Here is a 21947-nt window from a genome sequence, read left to right as displayed (position 1 = left end):
GGTGAGCAGGAGACGGTGTGTGAAGAGGAGGGTTTGAGGAGGCTCAGCCTGGGGCCTCCTGTGTCATCGGCGCCATCTGGCCCCTGGCACTGGGAACGGTCTGCCAGGGCTCACTGCATCTTTGGAATTCCTCTCCTGCCCACACGGAGAGGCCTTCATGCACATCAAGGGCTGACCTGCTCCCTGTGTCTTAGGGCCTTGGTCCCAGCCTCATGAGAGGAGTCTGGTGGAGGTGGCCCCATTAGCCTTGGGCTGCCTGGAAGGAGGCTGTGAGAACGCTGAGAGGGGCAGGAGAGCCGACCCTTGTTTGTGTTCCTGTTTTTACCCACTGCAAGCTTTCACTTCTTTTTCTATGAGCTGTTGCTGCTTGCATCTGTCATTCATACTTCAGCTGGAGTTTTGGCCATTTTCTTTTTAATTGAGGGGGTCCATTTTGTCACCAAAGCTAACGTGCAGTGGTGTGATTACAGCTCACTTCGGCCTGGCTCTCCTAGCCTAAGTGATCCTCCCACCTGGGCCTCCCAAAGTGCTGGGATTCCAGGCCTTATTGACCTATAGCAGCTCTTTACACATGAGGAAAACCACCCATTCACCTCCTGTAGCACAAATGCTGGGAGGGCCTGCTCAGGAGGCATGGGGCAGGCATGTTCTTGTTCTGACTCCTAACACGAATGTGAACACTTTAGGCACAGGACATGTCTCTTCTCCTCTTTGCCCCTGTAATCCAGATGTGCATATGGCTAACTGCTGGGGCTGCCATCCTGACTCCCACCTGAGAAATTCCAGGGACAAGCCAAGCTGCAGGATGAAAGAGGTGCCCAGGGCAGGTGGAGCCAGGATGCCAGATAGGAAGGCCCAGGTGGCTGGGGGAGGAGAGACAGGGCCTGTGCCATGCCTGTGTGTGGTAGTGCCCAGCATAATGCCCTGCTCCTGGGTCCCCACCCCCCACCCCCAGCTCGCATGGCCTCTCCTCTCTTCACAGCCTACCTGCCCTGCCTGGGGGCTCCCCGCCCTCCTCCTGTGCATTCCCCCACTTCCTTGGGCATCCCCTTCAGAGCCACACTGTTGCCGTCTCTGAGCAGGATCCACAGGGACACCTGGGGGGCAAGACAAGGTTTCCCCAGTGTGTCTACTTTGGGAGGATGAAGGCAGGAGTGAGACGGCAGACAGAGGGAGATGCGGGGCCCCCATATCCCACCTTGTCCAGATGGGAGGCCCCATCCTACTCAGGGAATGCAGGTGACCACTAGCCCCAAGACCAGCCAGGAGGCACAGAGAAGGCGCCTTGCCCAGCAGCAGGCCTTGCATATCAGGCCATATGCGAGCCCCTGAGCCCCTCGTTGCTCCTCAAAAGAGTCCAGCGGCTTAGCAGACCATCCCTCCCTGGGGCCTCTGTCCATGGCCAGCCTGCCCTCTACTGCCTGCCAGCCAGAAGGCCCAGAAGGATCTAGCAAAGGCACTGGGGGAACGGAGCTGCGGTGACCAGCCTGGCTTGGCTCAGCCCTGTCAGGGGGTTGTGTCCTCAGGTCTGGGTGGGCTGATGCGGACCCCACAGCCCTGCCCAGCACTGCCTGCCTGGCCCAGCAGGCTACCACCAACGCAGATTCCACAAACCACCGCGGCTGTGCTGGGCACTGTCCCGGAGGAGTGGGCAGGCACCGGCCAGACCCCAGAGAGGAGGGAGGGGTCTCACCGCATCCAGGCTGGTGCTCCTCCCTGCTGGCGGCTGGGACAAGGGGCAGGTCACAGCTGCCCAGCTGGGGCCGGGGTCAGCCCACCCACCTGGGGCCCAGGCCATCTGCTCCTGGCCTGCGGGAGAAGGGCACAGACGGCTGCTTCAAGGCCACTGAGCTCTCAGGACGACCCCAGCAAGCCTCCAGCCCCAAGGCCCACCCTTGCTGTGCCATCTCCCCACTGCACGTCCAGAGGCTGCCCTGGACCACATCGGGGTCCCCAGCTCCGTCGCGCCCCCAAGCACAGGGCATGGGGAGGGCCCTGGGGAAGGACGGAGAGAAGAGGTCCCGATCCGAGAAGTCCTCTGACCCCAGGGCGCGGGCGTGGCCTGGCGTGCGGTGGGGTTAGGGACACCGCCGCCGCCTCGCCCCGGGAAGGCGCGCCCTCCGGGGAGCAGCCAGTCCCTCACCCAAGTAGTGGGGCCTGAGCGGATCTCAAAAGCCAGCGACACCTGCCCATTCGGAAGATGTCGCCCAAACTGGGGACGAGAGAGATTCCGACGCCAGCACCGTAGGGGCCGCACTCGGCGCCCGCGCAGCCTCGCGGCGACCTTCAAAGCCCGCGCCTCAGAGCCGACCTCGCCTCTCCTGGAGCCGCCGCCCGCGGGACGTCGCCCGGCGGGAGCAGGAGCCGAAGCCCAGCGCCTCCCGCCAGAGCCAGGCCGAGGCCGCGCGGCTCGCGGAGGACGCGCGGGAAGAGCCGTTCCGCGGGCTGAGCGGTGGGCGCCATGCCAGGAACCCCAGGGTCACCAAGCCACGCGCGGAACGGTACGGGGTCCACGCACCGTGGCCGAGACCGGGCGGGGCCAGGGGCCCTTGGGACCTAGGATACGCTTTGTGTCCGCTTGCTTCTTTTTTCCTGCAAACTGCGAATCAAAGTGCTCGGGTTTTTGTTTGGTTTCAGATCAATCAGATTTCATCCTTTTATTCTCAAGGAATACAAAAGGGTTTTGGAAGCTTAGAAGTGTCCACGTGATCAGCCTGAGTCGCACCTGCACATCGGACAGGTGGGCTTTGGGGTAAGTCTCAGAAGAAAGAAATGGGGCTTCCACAGAACCAGCTCCTGCCCCGAGAGAGTCATCTGACCCAACCCTCCTGGTTTATAGGTGGGAGGCTGAAACCCAGAGAGTTGCATGGCAGCCCAAGGCCACATAACCCAGTGGCTATGTCATGCACAGTGGGAGGGGGCCACGTATCCCGTCCTTTAAAACCGTCCTTTGTACACAGCCATTCGTAGCAGCATTATTCACAACAGCCAAGAGGCAGGAGCAACCTGTGTGTCAACAGATGAGCAAAATGCACACAATGGAATATTACTCAGCCCTTAAAAGGAAGGAATCGCTGGCACAGGCTACAACGTGGGTGAGCCTTGAGGATAGTATGCTCAATGGTAAGAACAAACACTGTCTATTCCACTTATATGAGGTCCTTCGAGTCGTCAAAATCATAGAGGCAGAAAGCAGGCTGGTGGGTGCCAGGGTGAGGGAGGGGAATGGGGAGTTGGTGTTTAATGGGGGCAGAGTTTCACTTAGGGAAGATGAAAAGTTCTGGAGATGGACGGTGGTGATAGTTACACAATAATGTGAACACTGCCACTGAACTGTACACTTAAAAATGGCTAAGACAGAAATTTTTCTGTGAATATTTTACCTTAATGAAATAATGACCCGGTATGGTATGTAGCCATATATCTGAGGAATCATTAAGAAATAATTAAGAAATATTAAGAAATAATGACAGAAACTGGTACTTGCAATGCTGTCTTTAGAATCTGGATTTTACTTTTTTTTTTTTTTTTTGAGACAGAGTCTCATTCTGTTGTCCAGGCTGGAGTGCAGTGGTGTGATCTCGGCTCACTGCACCCTCCACAGCCCTTCCCCCATCTCATTTCAAGCCATTCTCCTACCTCAGCCTCCCAAGTAGGTGGGATTACAGGCACGTGCTACCACGCCCAGCTCATTTTTGTATTTTTAGTAGAGATGGGGTTTCACCATGTTGGCCAGGTTGGTCCCGAGCTCATGACCTCAAGTGATCTGCCCACCTCAGCCTCCCAAAGTGCTGGGATTACAGACGTGAGCCACAGTACCTGGCCAAAATCTGGTTTTTAAAAAGAGCTCCTTTAGTACCATGTGGCAAATCAAATTTTAACCTCTAGTAACAAACAAGAAAAACTCAGAGAAAAGAATCCCTAAGGATTCCAGACAGTAAACCATAAACTAAAGGCAATGCGCAGCTGTGATGGAGGCAGACAAGAGTGTTTTGCCCCAGCATGTGCCCCTTCAACCCCTATTCAGGCCTCTCCCAGCCCCAGCCCCAGCCCCGGGCACCCAGCGGGGCTGTCCTGCCCCTGCAAACACCACAGTTCTGGCTCTGCGGTTCTGAGCTGTGTCATCCTTCACACAGGCCCCACCACCACTCCAGGCCCCAGGGACAGCGGTGGGAAACCGCAGGCCTTCAGGCTTGGCTCTCTGCTCCCACCTGCAGTTGGGACAAAGGGAAGGGCTGTACTGGCTCTGCTCTACTCTCACCCTGGACAGGGAAGGGCCGCCATGTGGCTGGCTCTCTGGACCGTGGACTGACACTTACGACACTCCAAGAAATGACTCTTCCCTGCCCAAGGTCACATAGTAGGGTCCAAATGAAGCATAGGCCCATGCTCACCATGGAGTCACCACCTCACTGACCCCCACAGTCCAGAGGGGGAAACTGAGCCCCAATGTGTGCTTCCTGCTGGCGAGGCTCCCGTGGTGACGAAGGCTGGGAAGAGCCCCATATACACCCCGGGGCAGTGAGGCCACAGAAATGGCACAGGAGTTAAAGGGAGGCTGCGCGCTGGTCCACGCTCCAGAGCCCCCATCCTCAGTGCCAGAAAGCGGAGGTGAGTAGAATTTAGCATGACAACTCTATTCTAGCACCCTCAGCCCATGGTGGGGGAAATAGCCAGGTGTCAGTGGCGGGGTGGGGGTACAGAGACCCAGAAGTGCCTGTGACACTCTCAGAGCTGCAAAGCCCCAGAATGGCCTTCAGAGCTAGGGATGAGCCACCAAGGACCGGGGAGGGCAGGAGAAGGAGGGTCCCCAAAAAGACAGGATCCTTCAAGTGAGAGGAGAAAGGAGAGGGAGGGAAGGAGGGGAGCACGGTGAGGCTGGAGAAAGAAACAGTCCCAGGCCCTGCCTGGTAGGGGAGTGCCCACTACACCAGGAGGAGCCCAGAAAAGACTGGGAAGAAAAAGAGGGAGAAAAACTGGGAACATGAAGTGAGAAAAATAGATGAAGAGAAACAGAGGAGACAGAGAAAGAGTAACACCTCCCACAAGGCAGGCTGTCCTGGGTTGGATGTCATGTGGACACTTGGTCAAGGTAAGAGTTTGTGAATGTCAGTCAGAGAAAGACAATGTAAGAATAGAATGAATCTGGTCTCGGGCATGCAGAGGGATTGCGAAAAGCACCAAAATCCCTGATTTTCTCAGAGCGTTTGGCTGGGAAGGGTGTTCTCCGTCAGTCCCTGGGGCTGTTATGACGAAAGGGTGGGGATGGGGTGCTGGGCAGCCCAGGACAGCCGGGTCCCCAGCTCTGTAGAAGGAGGAGCACAGGCTCGGCCACATTAATCTCCAGGGAGACAGCAGGACCCTCAGGGCTGGTGTGCTTCCTCAGCAGCGGCCTTGTGACCACCACTTTCTCACTAGCCTCCCTGCCGTGCCCATCACCCCTGACGGTCAGGGGTCCCCCACCCAACCCAGTCTCCACCCATCTCCCGCTGCCTAGCTGGGGTCCTGAGTGACAGGCCAGCATTCCCTCGCTCAGTCCCGTTGCCCTGATCCCTGGGCTGCCTTTCAGGGCACACACATTGTGCCTTAGAAGTTCCACACCACAGTGGAAGCCATCCTGCTGCTCCAAGGATCCCTGCAAGGACTTGAAGGGCCCAGACTCTTTCTGAGAAATGAAAGAGGGCACAGGCGGAGGGGACCCCTGAGGCCCACCTCACACTGCAGTAACGGGAAGCCTACAATCCCAGCCTGGCTGCAAAGACCTGGCCTGAGTTTCTGATGGGACAGTCCCAAGGGCCACTCAGGAAATGAGCAAAATAGAGTCCCAAAATGCGAGGTGAGGCCCAGGTGTCGGGTGAGGCTATGGGGGCAAAGTTTGGAAGCCAGGGCACCTACTGAGTTCCTGGTCGGAGTGGAACCTTCAGTCACACAGCCCTGAAAGTGAGGTGGTGCAGAGAGCATCTTCCCCTTGCTGGTCTCTGGAAGGGGCCGGAGATGGGGGGGGTCACCCAATGTGTCATGGGTCCCTGGACTCCAGGCAGAACCCACTCCAGGCCCGGCTCATGTGAGGGCTCACAGGTTCCTGGATCTTCCCGGGTCAGCAGGAGCCTGGCCCTCCCCAGTGCCTTGGGCCTGAACTCGGGTCTGAGCTCACGTCAGGCACAGGCCCAGAGGGCTGGCTAAGTTTAGAGATGCCGTCATCCAGCACCAGTCAGATGCTCCAGTGACAAGGTTTCTTCTCCCTGTTTTTTGTTTGTGAAGACACTTCGCAGCAGAGGCTGGTTCAAAGGAGATGGCTGGCCAAAGCCGCGTTTCTGCTGGGGCCCAGAAGACTAGGGGAGGTCACCAGCACTGAGCTGGGCATTGGCAGTCACTTTAATTTCTAAGCTCACTTCTCAGCAATGTGAATGTTGAGATCCTGATGTGAGAGCTTTTATTTTCTAAGTAGGTCTTATTTCTTTGACATCTTTATTGAGATTTAATTCATATACCTAACAATTCACCCATTTAGAGTATATAATTCAGTGGTTTTAAATATATTGAGAGTTGTACATCCATTACCACAGTCTAAGTTTACAACATTTTCATCAGTTCAGAACCAAACTTCTAGTCACTTCCCATCCTCGCTCTCCATCCATCCTCGCTCTGGTTTCTGCCCTACAGATTTGACTTTTCTGGATATTTCTTAAAAATGGAATTAAATAACATGTGGCCTTTTGTGACTGGCTTCTTGCACTGAGCATGATGCTTTTAAGGTTCATTCACATTTTAGCATGTGTCCATGCTTATTAGTATTTCGTTCTTTTTCTGCCTGAATAATATTCCACTGTATGGATATAATACATGGTCTTTATCCATTTGTCAGGTGGTAGACATCTGGGCTGTTTCTACTTTTTGGCTATTATGGATAATAATGCTATAAACCAGTTTTTGTGTGGACATATGTTTTCATATCTCTTGGGTATATACCTAGGATAGAACATTTTGAGGACCCACTGAAGTATTTTCCATAGTAGCTGTGCCATTTTACCTTCTCACCAGCAATGAATGAGCATTCCAACGTCACACCCTCACCAACACTTGCTATTATCTGTCCTTTTGATAACAGCCATCCTAATATGAGTGAAATGGCATCTCATGGTGGTTCTGAATTGCCTTTCTGTAATGATGCCGAAGTCTTTTCATGTGCTGTGGGTCATTTGTTACCTATTTTAGAGAAATGTTTAAGTCCTTTGCCCATTTTTAAACTAGGTTGTTTCTTCTTACTGTTAGGTAGTAAAAGTTATTCAAGTATTCTGAATACAAATTCCTTACCAGACACATGATTTTGCAAATATTTTCTCCCATTCTATGGGCTATTCTATTCCACTTTCTCAATGGTGTCCTTTGAATACAAAGTTTTTACTGTTAATGAAGCCCAACAGTAAAACTATTTTTCTTTTGGTGTTTATGCTTTCGGTGTCATAGCTAAAAAACCATTGCCTAATACAAAGTCACAAAGATTTACTCCTGTGGTTTCTTCTAAGAGTTTCATGATTTTAGCTCCTATATTTAGATCTATTATTTATTTTGAAATAATTTTTGTATATGGTGTCAAGTACAGCTCCAACTTCATTCTTCTGCATGTGGATACTCAATTGTCCATTTGTTGAATGGATCACCATTCTCACTTTGAATTGTCTTGGCACCCTTGTCAAAAATCAACTGACCATAGATGGATGGACTTATTCTACACTCTCAATCCTATTTCACTGATCTATGTATTTATCCTCATGCCAATACCACACTGTCCTGATTGATGTAACTGTAGTTGTGAAATCAGAACCTGTGAGTCCTCCAACTTTCTTCTTTTTCATGATTGTTTTAGCTATTTTGGGTCTCTTGCATTCCTATGTAAATTTTAGGGCCAGGCTGTCAATTTTTGCAAAAAAATGCAGCTGGAATTTTCATAACAAAAATGTAGGTCAATTTGGAGTATACTACTATTTAACAATATTAAATCTTCCAATCCATGAACATGGGATGTCTCTCCATTAATTTAGGTCTTCTTTAATTTCTCTCAACAGTGGTTTGTGGTTTTCAATGTACAAGTCTTGCACTTCTTTTATTAAACTTAGTATTAAGTATTTTATTTTTTAGATGCTATTGTAAACTAATTGTTTTTCCTAATTTTATTTTGTTATTTTAAACTTCTAGTATAGTGAAATACAATGGATTTTTGTATATTGGTCTTATATCTTGCAACTTTGTTAAATCAATTTTTTAGTTCTAATAGGTTTTAAAATGGATTCCTTAGGATTTTCTATATACAAAATCATGTAATCTGAAAAGAGAGGTGGCTATAACTATTTCTTTCCAACTGGATGCCTTTTATCTCTTTTGCTTGCCTAATTGCCCTGGCTAGAATCTCCTATACCATGTTGCCTAGAACTGGAAAGAGCAGATACATCCCATTTTCCACCATTAAATATGAGGTTAGCTGTGGAATTTTCACAGATGTTTTTTATCAAGTTAAGGAAGTTCCTTTCTACTTGTCACTTGTTGAGTTTTTATTATGAAAGAGTATTGGATTTTGTCAGATGCTTTTTCTGCATCTATTGAAATGGTTCCTATAGTTTCTTTGTTTACTCTATCAACATGGTGTATTACATAGATAGATTTTTGTATGCTGAATAAACCTTTCATTCTTGGGATACAGCCTACTTGTTCATAATGTGTAATCCTTTTTATATGTTGCTAGATTTATTTTGCAAGTGTTTTGTTGGGGATGTTTCATCTGCATTCATAAGTGATAACAGTCTGTAGTTTTGTCATGTCTTTTGTTTTGGTATCAGGGTATTTCTGGCTGCACAGAATGAATTGGAAAGAATTTCCTCCTCTTCTACTTTTAGGGAGAGTTTGTGAAAGATTGGTATTAATTCTTTTTTAAATGTTTGGTAGGATTTACCAGTGAAGTTATCTGAGCCTGAACTTTTCTTTGTGGGAAAATTTTAAATTACTAAGGCAATCTCTACTTGTTATAGGTCTATTCAGATTTTCTATTTCTTCTTGAGTCAGTTTCAGTAGTTTGTGTCTTCCTAAGTATTTGTCCATTTCCTCCATCCATGTTATCTAACTTAAGTGCACATAATTATTCACAGTTATTTATTTATAATTTTTTTTTCTTTAAGGTTGGCAGTAAGTTCCCCTATGTCATTTCTGATTTTAGCAACTGCAGTCTTCTTTTTTCTTGGCCTGATCATCCTTTTTATAATGGTAACCTTCCTCCCAACTGGCACTCCTGAGTCTTCTTAATTATTCCCAGAGGTATTAATCACCTTCTACCCTATCATATAATTTGTTTAGTATTTATGCTTATTGACTGCCTCTACCCACCAGGATAGTATATAAGCTCCCCAAGGGCAGGCATCCTTGACTCCTCTGTTCACTACCATTTCCCAAGCACTTAGAAAATGTCCAGCACTTGGTAAGTACAGGCGACCAGATTTGCTGAATAAATGAATAAGTCGTCACTGTCACCATGGATAAGAACCTGGTCCAAACTGAGATGTGCTGTAAGGGTAAAATACTTAACAGGCTTCAAGACATAACAAAAAGGAATGCAAAATAGCTTAATAATTTTTATTTTGATTACATGTTGGAATGATTTTTTTTTTTTTGTACAGATGGGGTTTTGCCATGTTGCCCATGGTCTCTAACTCCTGGACTCAAGTGATCCACCCACCTTGGCCTCCCCAAGTGCTGGGATTACAGGCGTGAGCCACCGCACGAGGGCTCTGAAATGATATTTTGGATATAAGGTTAAATAAATATATTATTAAAGTTCCTTTCACCTGTTTCTTTTTTCTTAGTACTAGAAAATTTTAAATCACACATATGGCTCACCTTTTATCACATTTTATTTCTTCTGGACAATGGTGCTCTAAGACAACTTGGATAGGGTGGGTGGCTGGGGGTAGTAATGTCATTGTGAATGTAGAGAAAATGAAGGTAAACTTCAAATTCATGCTTAGGTGGGCTACGAAAGAACCAAGGGTCATACAAAGGAGTGTGGGCTTAGGCAAGTGTCTGGCCTCGGGCGCAGACTCCTCTGCAGAGTCTAGGCATGCAGTGCCCATTGGTACCACCTGGGAGCTTTTAAAAAATACTGACACCCCAGTTCCCTAATGTCTGGCTAAATGCGGTGGGGCCTGAACACTCCTCAGGGGCTTCCCATGTGTGGCCAGGGCTGAGAACCACCACCTGGTCATCTTGTTTGGGAAGGCCCGCTCCTAACCAGACTCATATTCTTTGCCCAGTAAGTCCCTAACAAGCGGCCTGGGTCAAACCCTCAGACGCTGAGAATCAGACAGCAAACAAGAAGTCATGTGAAGAACTTCATCAAGAAATGAGCTGAAGGCTGCAAGCCTCTTGGAGTCAAGCTCCATGGCAGACATAGAAGTGCTGACAGCCCTGCTACTGCATTTCACCAGGTGACAAGACTGTCTGTCCAGACTGGACATCAGACTACCCCCAAGACCTACCTGCAGGGCCACCCAATACCTCTTGTAAGGCCCTCATTTTTTACAGGGTGGGTGTGCCACTGCTCTGGGAAGCAGTCCCAGGTGTAGGGCCTGAGTGACCCAGACCATTGCTGAGCTACTGCAGTGCACCTATTATGTGCCAGGCACTGTTCTCAGCCCTTAAATCCAGGGTGTGTCAGGTGACAGAGGCAGGGCTTCTCAGCTCCTTGTGGGAAACAGCACGAACTGGCACTCACTGGGATGTGTTTGACACCTGGAGGGCGTTACAGCAGAAGGCATAACACCTTCTGAACTTTACTGTACCGGTGACAGCGTCTCCTGCCCTCCAGGCTTCACTTACTACTCACAAAGTAAGGAAACAGGACTAACAGTGGGTCCCAAATTCCACCATGTACAACAGTGTGCTTTTATGCTTCCTCCCATAAAATCTTCTTAAATCTTTGCCTGGTTGTTGCCAATCTGTTCTACAATTCAACAAAAGCTTCTATCTGGCTTAACAAAGAATCATAACTTTAGTTATTTTTGGATAATTATGTCAATACAAAAAGAACCATGTCCACCAGGAACTGAGCCCCCAACAAGTGACCCTCTCACCCAGGAGACAAAAGCCACTCAAAAGCTTGGCAGCTAGTAACACCACCTCTCTCTAACATAAAAGGAAGTTTTCATTTTAAATAAATTCAAATTTTTCTATGAATAAAATATACATTTCTGTGTAATATGCCAATATGATAATTTTTTAAAAACCAAGTTGATACATAATGCATTTTTATGTTTCTACACTAACAAAGTGACTTGCAGCTGTAAAAGAAGCTTTAAAAATAATTAAATCAGATTCCACTCTTGTGGGGGAAGAAAGAGAATTAAATTTTTTGAAAATATATTTAAAATCTCCAAAAAGGCCACATCTCTTGCCTGTACCAGGGAGGTGACATCACGGAACACAGGGAAAGGGGAGCAGTCTTCCCAGGGACAGACACTGCACACTTATCTCCACCTGGTCTCTTCTATTAAATTCTAGGGTGGCTCAATATAGACCCTTTAAAGGCCAATGGAGCAAAAATGAGGGAAACGTCCCTGTTAAAATTTTTAAGTGGAAGAAATAAAACCTAAACATTGCATATCTCTCCCCTCTGCTCTTGGGGATTCCTAGAAAGTGGGGGACAGAAAGATGGGAATAGGTCCTTCTGTTCTTTCAAGTGAGACCTGAGACATCCTTAGTCCTGAGGGCTCTGACCTTGGCAGGAGTCCACTTGCACCCACCTCCACGGGCCCAGCCCCTGCAGCTGGTCGTGCTGAGAACACAGCTTTCCTTCACAACCGCTGCACCCTCCTAACAACCTTTCAGGCCCTGATTTCAAATACAGTGTCCTACCACACCCCATCACACTTGCTAGAGGATGGGTCCCCATTTTTGGTTTAAAAAATGTGACCAACGTGCATGTACACATTTTTCTGCTAAGAACTGGAAGGCACTTAGATGTAAGAAAAGACTTACTGACACGGGGGTCGCCATGAAAGTGTTGGGCAAACAGATTGCAGAATCACATATATGGTGATTCCATCTGTGTTTTGAAATCATATATATCTGCTCTATATGTAGACGTGCATACATGCACACACACACATATCCTCGTACTGACATTAAAATTAAGAGGCCAGGTACCTCTGAGGAGCGAGGGAACTTCAGTGTAAATGAGTCACATTTTACTGCACATACTTCTGTATTACTTGGTTTGCGTGTGTGTGTGCGCGCACATGTGTGTGTATGTGTGTTTGTGTTTTACAAGGTGATATTGCCCTGGTAATTGAACTAATAAAATAAAAATTTCCAATCTTGCTGGTGTCAAATGGAGTCAGAGTGTTGGTTGTCTTTGACAACGAAAGGAAATGACGTTTTTCACAAAGGAGAACCTAGAGGTAGTGCCCCTGATTTGGAAAAGCACAAATACATCATGGTGAGCAGCTGGCCAAGGACAAGTGCCCAGAAGCCTCAGGTCAGTGTAGACCACAAGCTGGCCATGAATCAGCCAGTGGAGTTATGGTATTTTTAAAGCATGAGCTTCCGAGAGGAACAGAATGTGGATTCAATTCCTCACCCTGTGTGACCTTTACTGGGGAACGGGGCTTCTCTGTGCCTCAGCTGCCTCTCCTGTAAACTTGGGACGATTACAGTACCTACTTCACAGATCTAGCACGTTAATAGAATAAGCACCATTTCAGTGCTAGCAACTGTTACCAGAAAAGAAAAGAGTCCTGGTAGCAAGCATGCAGATATATTCTTAGCTCTCAGCAAAGTAGGTTATGGTATAAAAATACCATTAAATAGTAACTAAACTAGCATCACCTTAATGCACATCTTGCCAGCAATCTCAGCATGTGTGACTTCTTTTTAAACTACCCTACATTAAGGAATCAAGACCAGGAGGACTCTTGCTGGCCTCCTCCGAGCCAGGCCAGAAGGCAGAGGCCCACCCGACTCACCCCTTCCCCACCTGAGACCAGGCACTGGGGACACAGCCGTGAGCAGGGGACCGGACCTCAGTCTCTCTGTCGGTAAGCTGACCAGCACATCAGATGGGGCAAAGTGCCAGGGAGGAGACAAGTGGGGGGAGGGGCAGGGAGGAGCAGGAAGGCAGAAACAAGGGGGTGGGTGGGGGGGCATCCGGGACAGCCTGCTGAGCAGCCCAAGGGAGTGAGCTGTGAGGGATAGGGAAGAAAGAGGGCTTGGCCAAGGCCCCTAAGGCAGGGAGTGCCTGGTGTGCTCCGGGGAGGGAGAAAGCAAATACAATGATCCCTCCTCCTCCATTCCTCTCTTCCTTGGCAACCGGCTCAGAGCTTGGAGGCTCAACAATTGATTTGCTCTGAATTTCCTAAGTTTATCTATTAACTACCTAGCAGACCATTCGCTGGTTCACAGTGCGCCTCTCAGCAGAAGGCATTCGACAGCTGACAGTGATGCCCCCACCAGCAGTCAGGCCACACACGCCGCCTCGGGACACAGCCTGCTCTCTGGTGACTGGGGTACCACTGGATGGAGTCAAGGACATATCAAGGTCATTCTGGGCCTCTCTGAGGTTCAGTGGAAGAGGTGAGAGTGTGGGAGGTGCCCTGGGCTGGAGCTCGGGGCCTTTCTCGCACCTGGGCTTGGGCAAGTTGTCAGCCTTTCCTGAACTTCGGTTCTTTGTCTATAAAATGGGGCTGGGGAGAAGGGCCTTTCTGGACAATTCGAATCAAATAAAATCAAAGGTTTAATGTAATGCACACATTAGGTGTTATTACAACATGGCCCACAAGCCCTAGCTGCCATCTCCCCCAGAAAAGGGCAGGCCCATGAACCCCTGAAATGATATCCAAAACCTCATGGGAGATGCTTTATTCTAGGGAGAACTCCATGTTTGAAAAGAGACAACTCCCCAAAAATGGAAGATTCACGAGGCTGAATATAAAATGTGAGACCTCTTCCTACCCAACAAACGGTTGACACTGACAACCTGCCAACGCGAGAAACAGCAGCACCCAGGGAAAGGGGTGGCCCCAACGCGGCTGTGCAAATGGACACAGCAGGGAGAGTGGCGACACCTGCGGAGACAGAAGACACGCAGACCCTCCTTGGCAGCCCCCACCGCCAGGGACACACCCTATAGAAACTCTCACACCTGCACCCCAGACACACTCAGGGCGCGGGCCGTGACGGTGCTGGCCACCGTGTGCTGGGTGACAGCGGAACACAGGAGACAACCTAGATTTCCATCGGGAGGCGGGCAGACAGGACGCAATGTTCACACTACAGGTCGCCACGCGGCAGCCCGCGATCAAACACATCGACGAGCACAGGTGTCAACAAGACTGTTGAGTGAAACATACAAGTCCAGGTTTTTTTATGTAAAGTTAAGGAAAACACACACACAAAAGAATCCTGTGTATTAGTTATGGATACTTATATCCATGTGTAAATGTACCCAAAAGAGCCTGGGAGGAAAAATACAAGAGCAGTAGTTGGACGAAAACGGGTTACTTAATATTCATTTGTAATACTTCTTATAATATTTTAAAAAAGGACTTAAGGCCAAAATGACAAAAGATTAACCATTTTCAATTCTGGGTAGAAGAGATACTGTGTTCATTTTGTTATCCCTAGTATTTTTCTGGATTTTTAAAGTTTATCCAATATAAAAAATTTAGAACTGCATGGCTGGTTGGGCCATGCCAGGCTGAGGGCTTCCCTGCCTTGCTCTGTAACTGCTCCCAGGTTCCTGCGTCCAGGACAAGGGCCACCAGGCTAGTGTCTCTGAGCCCTGCCAGGCTAAGCAGGGAAGGGCACACATTCCCAGTAGAGCTGGGCAGGGCAAGGCAGGGCCACAGAAAGCGGCTCCTCTTGGCTGGCTGACCCTGCTACCCAGGCCTCTGGGGAAGATTCGGGAGCAGAGACGCAGAAAAGGATGGGGCAAGGGAGGGGAAAGGCCGGTGGCCTCATCACACGTGAGCAGCTTTGGGCCTGAGGCCAAGTCCTTCCCTTGGGCGGGGTGCTCAGTGCCACCTGACTGGGTGCCAGGGGCTGCAGCTTTAAATAAACTTGGACATGTCCACCTGGGGCCAGGAAGCAACACCAACTGTGCCCCGGACAGGCACTGTCAACAACCAGCCAACATGTCCACCAAGAGACCCCAGCGCTGCAAACAGGCTGAGTGCCCACAACTGAGCCCTGGCCTCAGACATCCCCCTTGGGTGCCCTGCTCCGCCTTCCCAGCTCCCTGGCACACCTCTATGGCAGCACAGTTGCACCCCCAAAGGATCGATCCCTTCTCTACCCCAGAGATGCCACAGCAGTGCAGTGACAGGCCCTTGGTGGTCCCCAGGGGCCTGGCACCTAGCAGGGCTCCACAAAGGTGCACTGGGCTGAGCTGCCTGCTCTTGTCCCAGGCCACAGGGCTCCCCCAATGCCAGGCTCCACTCCTCACCCCAAGCTGCATGGCTCCTGGTGCTTTCGCTCCGGAGGCCACACTTGCTCCCTTCCGGTGGCAGCTCATTCTCAGGGGTGGCGGCTCATTCTCAGGCTTGAGAGAGAAGCCCAGTAGTATGAGTCCCACCTGGTCTCCACCTCTGGAGCCACTTCTCTCAGCCTCCCCCAGGCAGCCCCAGAGACCTCCATTCCCCAGTGTGGGTGGCACTGGCCAGGACATCCAGTTGTGCTGGAATAGGAGGCTCGGCGGGGAGCCGGACACCCTGACACTGCTGCTGGACACAAGTTGGCTTGCAGCAAAGGGGAGAAGGAACAGCCAGAGTGAGCTGCAGGCTGAGGACACTGGGGGTACATGGGAAGGTCTTGAAAGCGGCTTCTTCCGAGGAGACCAGGGACACCTGGTGTGAGGGCCTCTATGCTTCTGGGCACAAGCAGAGAGGACGAGAAGAAGGCGCCTGAGGAAAGAGTGACTTCCCACTGCTGCTCTCTTCCTCGGAGAGCCAGGCACATTAACTGCCACCCACCTGCCCCACCAGCAGCCAGGACCCCTCTGGAGGCCAAGAGGACAGATGGGGGTAGATGTGTGATTCTGAGGGGTGGAGACAGGGGAACCAGCCACCCACTTGGGGATCCGCATGAAGGGGGCTGGGCCCACCCCCTCCCTCGAGGTCTCAGCCCTGGGGTGCTCTCCAGATCCATCCACGGAAGTATCCCCAAGCCAGCCTGGCCCCCACCCACCCATCCAGCATGGCTTCTTGCACAGGGCTGGGCTCCACACCAGCAACCCCAACCCGATCCTCTCCACACGTGCAGGGAGAAGTGGGGAATGAACACACCCCCACACTCCTCCAGCTCCACACTCCACAATTATCAATGATCAGCGTCCCTCACCCACCACAAGGTTTAACCAGACACTTATTTAGTAAAGGAAAAAAAGGATCTGCTTCTGGATGTGTAAAAGGAAATCTTGCCAGCACCGCCAGCGCCCCCACCGCCTGCACTGAAGGGACGGAGGTGGATGGGGGAGGACGCAGGAGGATGGGGCTCTAGCCCAGTCAGGCTGAAGATTCAGGAGTTCCGAAGCTAGCCGCGGAGACACCAGGTGCATCCACCTTCATTCTCAGACCGGAGACCCCAGGCCAAACAGGAGGCCCCTGAGGGGCTTCCCCTCTCTGACCCGAGGGACAAAGCCAGGACTGGGGACCCAAAACCAGACCTTCGCCCCACACTGCTCATACTGCTGAGCGGAGAACGGGAGCCACGGCACCTGTTCGCCGTGAGGCCCCAACTTCAAACAAACCTTCGAAGCCCCTTCCCCTTTAGGCCCCCCCTCAACGCTCCAAAATCCAGCCCCAACCCACCTTGATGACCCTGAAATTAGCAACCCAGTCAAGCCCTTAAGTCTTTCCTCGCATCCCCTTGACCTGATCCAGGCTCCCTGACCTGGTACTCCCCCCACCTCCAAATTCCTGTTTCCAGAAGAATCTGGGGAAAAATCCTTCAGAACTCAGATTCCCCAGGGGACCCACAGCAGCGGCTCTTCCACGTCGGCGCCCCCCGGGCGGATGGGGCCACGCGCAGAAGCAGGAGCAAGCAGGTCCCGCCACCCCCGCCGCCCGCCGCTCGGGTGGGGGTGGGGACAGCGCGCCCGTGTCGGGGACGACCCTCTGGGGCCGCAGCCGACCCCTCCCGGCACTCCAGGCCGGGCAGCCACCCCCGCGCGCCCCTCCTCTCTGACCTCCCCGCCGCCAAATGCGTCACGTCTGCCGGGCGCTCCGGGGACACCTGCTGCCGCCCCCGCCGCGCCAAGTCGCGATCCCGGAGCCCCGGCCCGGCAGCAGCGCTGGGCAGAGCTGGGCAGGGCCGCGCGCGCTGAGGTCCGGCAGCTGGGCCCGGGGCCTGTGGCTCGGGGGTCGGGGCCGCGCGGGGCCGTGCGCTTGGGCCCGTAGCCCAGAGGAACCCGCGGCGCGCGGGGCCGCAGTGCGCCCACAGTCGGCGGCGCGGAGGGTCCTGGAGGTCCCGGCCCTCTGGGGTCCCCGGCCCAGCCCGCGCGCCGCGGCTCTTACTTGCCAATATCCTCGTAGAGCTGGTACTCGTCGGTGAAGCGGGTGCAGGTCACCGTGGTGGCCATGGCGGCGGCGGACGGGCTCGGCGTGCGCTCGGCTGCGCTCGGGCGGCGGCGACTCCGGCTCCCGCTCGCGGGCACGGCGGCGACACGGGCGCGGGCGCGGGAGACACCTCGGCTCGCGGCGCCAGGCGGGGGCCGGGCTGGGCTGCGCCGGGCGGCGAGCGCACGCGAGATCTGCTCGCTCCGTCCCCGCCAGGAGCGCGCCGCACACCTACGCGCGGGGAGGCGCGGGCGCCGCTGTCACCGCCGCCGCCGCCGCGCCCGCCCCGCCCGCCGCCCCCTGCACGCGCCTTCCCCGCGCCCTGCACACACTGCTCCTGCACCCGCACCCGCACCCGCACGGCACCCGCGCCCTGCATCTGCACACGCGCCCTGCACACACACCCGTGCCCCGCACCAGCAACGCGCCCGCACCTGCACCTGCACCTGCACAGACGCGCGCCCGCCCCCGCCCGCCCCCGCACCCCGCACACACACCCGCGCCCTGTGCTGATGCCTTCATCCTGTACTCGCACCACTCCCGCACCTCGTGCACGCAGGCCACTTGCTGCTGGTGACCCCTCGCTCTCACGTAACACAGAAGAGTGCACACAATGAACGCAGCCTCCTCTCTCTCCCGAAATCCCACCTCGCCTGACAGCAGGAGGGGACTGGGGCCCACAAGGAGGCCGGGGGCCCACGTGCTGCCCCCCACAGGACTCACTCCTCATACCCTCAGGAAGAGATGCTGCCAGATCCCTCTTGCCCAGTCTCCATCAGCCACACATGCCACAAAGGCTGCCTGGCCAGGAGGAGCCGCCCAGAAGGCCGGAGGTGCGCACTGGGACACTAGCATGAGAAAGTGAAAGGGTGGAGCCTGCCACATCCCCTTGGCCCCAGCCCCTTCCTCCCCCACCACTCTCCAAAGACTGGTTGCTGTGATGTCTGGAATGGAGGTCCCAGGAGGCGACTCGCAGTCCAAGCCAAGGGACCCTGAGCCAGGGAACAGGGGCTGCTCCATCAGCAATTTGGCGGGCCCTGAGAGCTCACAGCCACCCTGCCCAGGTAAGGGAACGCGTTCTTTCCTCTTCCAGCATAGATCACCTGCCTGCTCCCTGCTTTTGCCGAGAGGAAGAGAGCCCACCCACCCAACCCCCTCTTGAAAGTAGCCCTGGAGGCCAAGGAGGCAAGTGCAGGGAGGCAGGCAGGAGGCAGGGCCGACCCGGTTTCCCACAAAACAGCCTTTCCTGAGGGCTGGCACCAGGGCTGCTGTCCAGAGCCGGGACTTCAGACCAGTGGGCTCCAACAGCGCCACACTCTCCTCTGACAGGGTCCGTCCTGGGCAGGCTCTGAGGAGGGGGCTTCCAGCAGCCCGCTGTGGATTTGGGTCATGCTTCTGCTCTGACATGACCTCCTTACTGCTCCCCAAGGACCAGTTCCGGGCCTGTCCTGCTCATCCCTCTCACCTCGTGGCCAGCCCAGGGCAAGCCCCACAAGCCACAATAAATGTTGTGAGGATAAGGGAGGGGACAAAGGGATTCTGAATGCCAGCAGCCAGGGTGCTTCTGGGTCAGGATGCATTTGGCACAGGACTGCTGGGCAATTAGTAGACCACACAGCAACAAGTCCCTGCCATCGACCAGCCTGCACCCAGAAGACAGCTAGAGGATGAGAAATTCTCAGGCCAAAGGTGAGTGCTGGGTCACCTGGGGAAGTCCCCAGCTGAGGAGGCAAAGGGATCCTGGCCTTGACTTCAGCATGACCATAGCAGGAAGGGAGACTCCGTCCATGTCAGACTTGGACTCAGAGAACCCTGAGCCATCCTAACACAGAGAATGGCATGGGCTCGAGGAGGGACTGAAGGCCAAGTCTGAGGTTTGTTCTTGGAGTCGAGTTTAACCCCACAGGAGTTTCTTCTAGCACCTGCTGGAAGCATCCATGCTTTCCCTTTCTGACCTCCGGAAAGACAAAGTAGGGCCACACAATAGATTACAAATAACAAGGCAAGTGCAGTGGCTCACGCCTGTAATCCCAGCACTTTGGGAGGCCGAGATGGGTGAATGACCTGAGGTCAGGAGTTCAAGACCAGCCTGGCCCACATGGTGAAACCTGTCTCTACAAAAAATACAAAAATTAGCCAGACGTGGTGGTGCATGCCTATAATCCCAAACAAGAATCATTTGAACCCAGGAGGCAGAGGTTGCCGTGAGCCGAGATCTCGCCACTGCACTCCAGCCTGGGTGACAGAGCGAGACCCTGTCTCAAGAAAAAAGAATACAAATAAGACAAACAAAAGAAAATTGCACCCCTCTGTAAACCGGACTCTTTCCAGGCTACTATGAAGCCATATGCACTCCTACTGGCATGTCAAGGAGATAAAGTGGTACTAATGACAGCTGACACTGTGCAGTTTACATGTACTATGTCATTTAATTCTGAAACAATCCTATGAAGCATGTACTATTATTATCCCCATTTTACTAGATGAGACAATGGAGAGACAGAGAGGTATAGTAATTTGCCCACAATCACACAGCCACGGAATGACTATGATCAAACCCCAGTGCCCCATAAAACCTCCATTGCCTTCCACAGACACACACACACACACACACACACACCACACACCTACACACAAATGCATGCATACAAACAGACCCACTCACACAGCTTTCTGCAACACTGGGTGTGGACACAGCAGCACACCAGGTGGTCTTTTATGAGGTCACCTTTCTTTTTTTTTTTTTTGAGACGGAGTCTTGCTTTTGTTGCCCAGGCTGGAGTGCAGTGGCGCAGTCTCAGCTCACTGCAACCGCCACCTTCCAGGCTCAAGCAATTCTCCGGCCTCAGCCTCCCAAGTAGCTGGGATTACAGTCACCCACCACCACGCTCTGCTAATTTTTGTATTTTTAGTAAAGTTAGGGTTTCCCTATGTGGGCCAGGCTGGTTTGAACTCCTGACCTCAGGTGATCCACCCACCTTAGCCTCCCAAAGTGCTGGGATTATAGGTGTGAGCCACCATACCCGGCCGAGGTCACCTTTCAAAAGATGAGAAACTGCCCAGAACCAGGGTTACACAAGAATGTGGGAGTCACTAAGAGATGCAATTTGAGATCCATTGTATGCTGTACCTCTCCCTGCCTTTTATACCTGTTAGCACCCAAGACGCCCAGGCAGTCCCTCCTCGGAGCTGAAACATAAGAGGTATCATGTAGAACTACCCTGGCAAGTGCAGGAAGGTGGGCATGACTGGGCACCAGACAGTGGGGAAGGACTGAGCTATAGCAGAGGCAGCCAGACTGTCCCTCCCCAGACAGCTTGACCCCACATTGCCACTCAAAAAATAGCCCACTACCCACCCTCAGACCCAGAGGGCTTCTCCCTAGCAGAAAGAAATGGCTAGAAGGGAGAAAGACTTCCAACCATGACTCTCTGGTCCCAGATTCCAGAAGCCCTCTCATCTGGCTTTAGCTCTGGTCAGAGAGGCCTAGACTTCCCCTTCTCCCCACCCCTACCTTCAGGAAAGGCCTACTTCCACCCCCACCCCCATGTCATCTCCTGTCTCCCACCTTGTCCTTTCTAGCTTGCTTTCGTAAGCAAGGAGGGTTCTCCCTCCCAGGTGGCAGCTGGGGAGGGTGTGGGGAATATCAGTTCTGGGAGGTTATTGTTAGGACAGTCACCATGGCAACAAGCATCACATCTGCAGAACCAAAAGTGCTGCACATGGGGCTCATTCTCCCAAAGAAAGCCACGCCTCCCCTGCCCCCCTCACCTCCAGGGGCTGCTGTCATGTGGGAGGGTGTCACTGCACCTCCTCTCCCAGGCCCAGCCATCTGTCAGGGAGAGCAGGCTGTAGTTCCCAGAACAGGAAGGCCCTAGTCCATCCGTCTCTCATCATCTGGCTCTTGACATGGCAGCCCATACAGGACACAGTGGAGTGGCTGTGGTGGTGATGGTGATGATAATGGTTATCATTGGTGGTGGTGGTGATGATGGTGGTGGTGGTGATGATGGTGGTGGTGGTGATGATGGTGGTGGTGATGATGATGGTAATGGTGGTACTGGTGGTGGTGGTAGTGATGGTGGTAGTGATAAGCATGGTGGTGATGGTGGTAATGGTGGTGGTGATTATGATGGTGGTGATGAGGGCGATGGTAGTGATAGTGATGATGGTGGTGATGGTGATGGTGGTGGTGATAGTCATGGTGGTGATGATGGTGGTGGTGATAATGATAGTGTTGGTGATGATGATGGTGGAGGTGATAGTCATGGTGGTGATGATGGTGGTGGTGATAGTGATGGTGGTGATGATGATGATGATGGTGATAGAGTGATGGTGGTGATGATGATGATG

General features: G+C 52.5%; 1 protein-coding gene across 21 annotated transcripts in view; it reads right to left on the bottom strand.

Moving 5' to 3' along the window:
• CAMK2B (calcium/calmodulin dependent protein kinase II beta) overlaps positions 1 to 18366 on the bottom strand; it is a 104141-nt gene extending 85775 nt beyond the window's left edge. For 19 of the 21 annotated variants that reach the window (XM_017515389.2, XM_017515388.2, XM_017515396.2 and 16 more), the window contains exon 1: positions 17553 to 17825. In XM_017515389.2, coding sequence (XP_017370878.1) covers positions 17553 to 17617 — 65 coding nt within the window. In that variant the 5' untranslated portion in view covers positions 17618 to 17825. Of the gene's footprint in view, positions 1 to 17552; positions 17826 to 18140 lie in introns of those variants that run through there. The other 2 variants (XM_037733821.1, XM_037733822.1) reach the window with 2 other exon arrangements.
• Between the last annotated feature and the right edge of the window lie 3581 nt (positions 18367 to 21947).

The sequence above is a fragment of the Cebus imitator genome, unplaced genomic scaffold (assembly GCF_001604975.1).
Source record: "Cebus imitator isolate Cc_AM_T3 unplaced genomic scaffold, Cebus_imitator-1.0 Scaffold548, whole genome shotgun sequence".
In the NCBI taxonomy this organism is placed as follows: domain Eukaryota; kingdom Metazoa; phylum Chordata; class Mammalia; order Primates; family Cebidae; genus Cebus; species Cebus imitator.
Note: the sequence above shows the minus strand (reverse complement) of the source record. Positions and strands in the feature narration are given on the sequence as shown.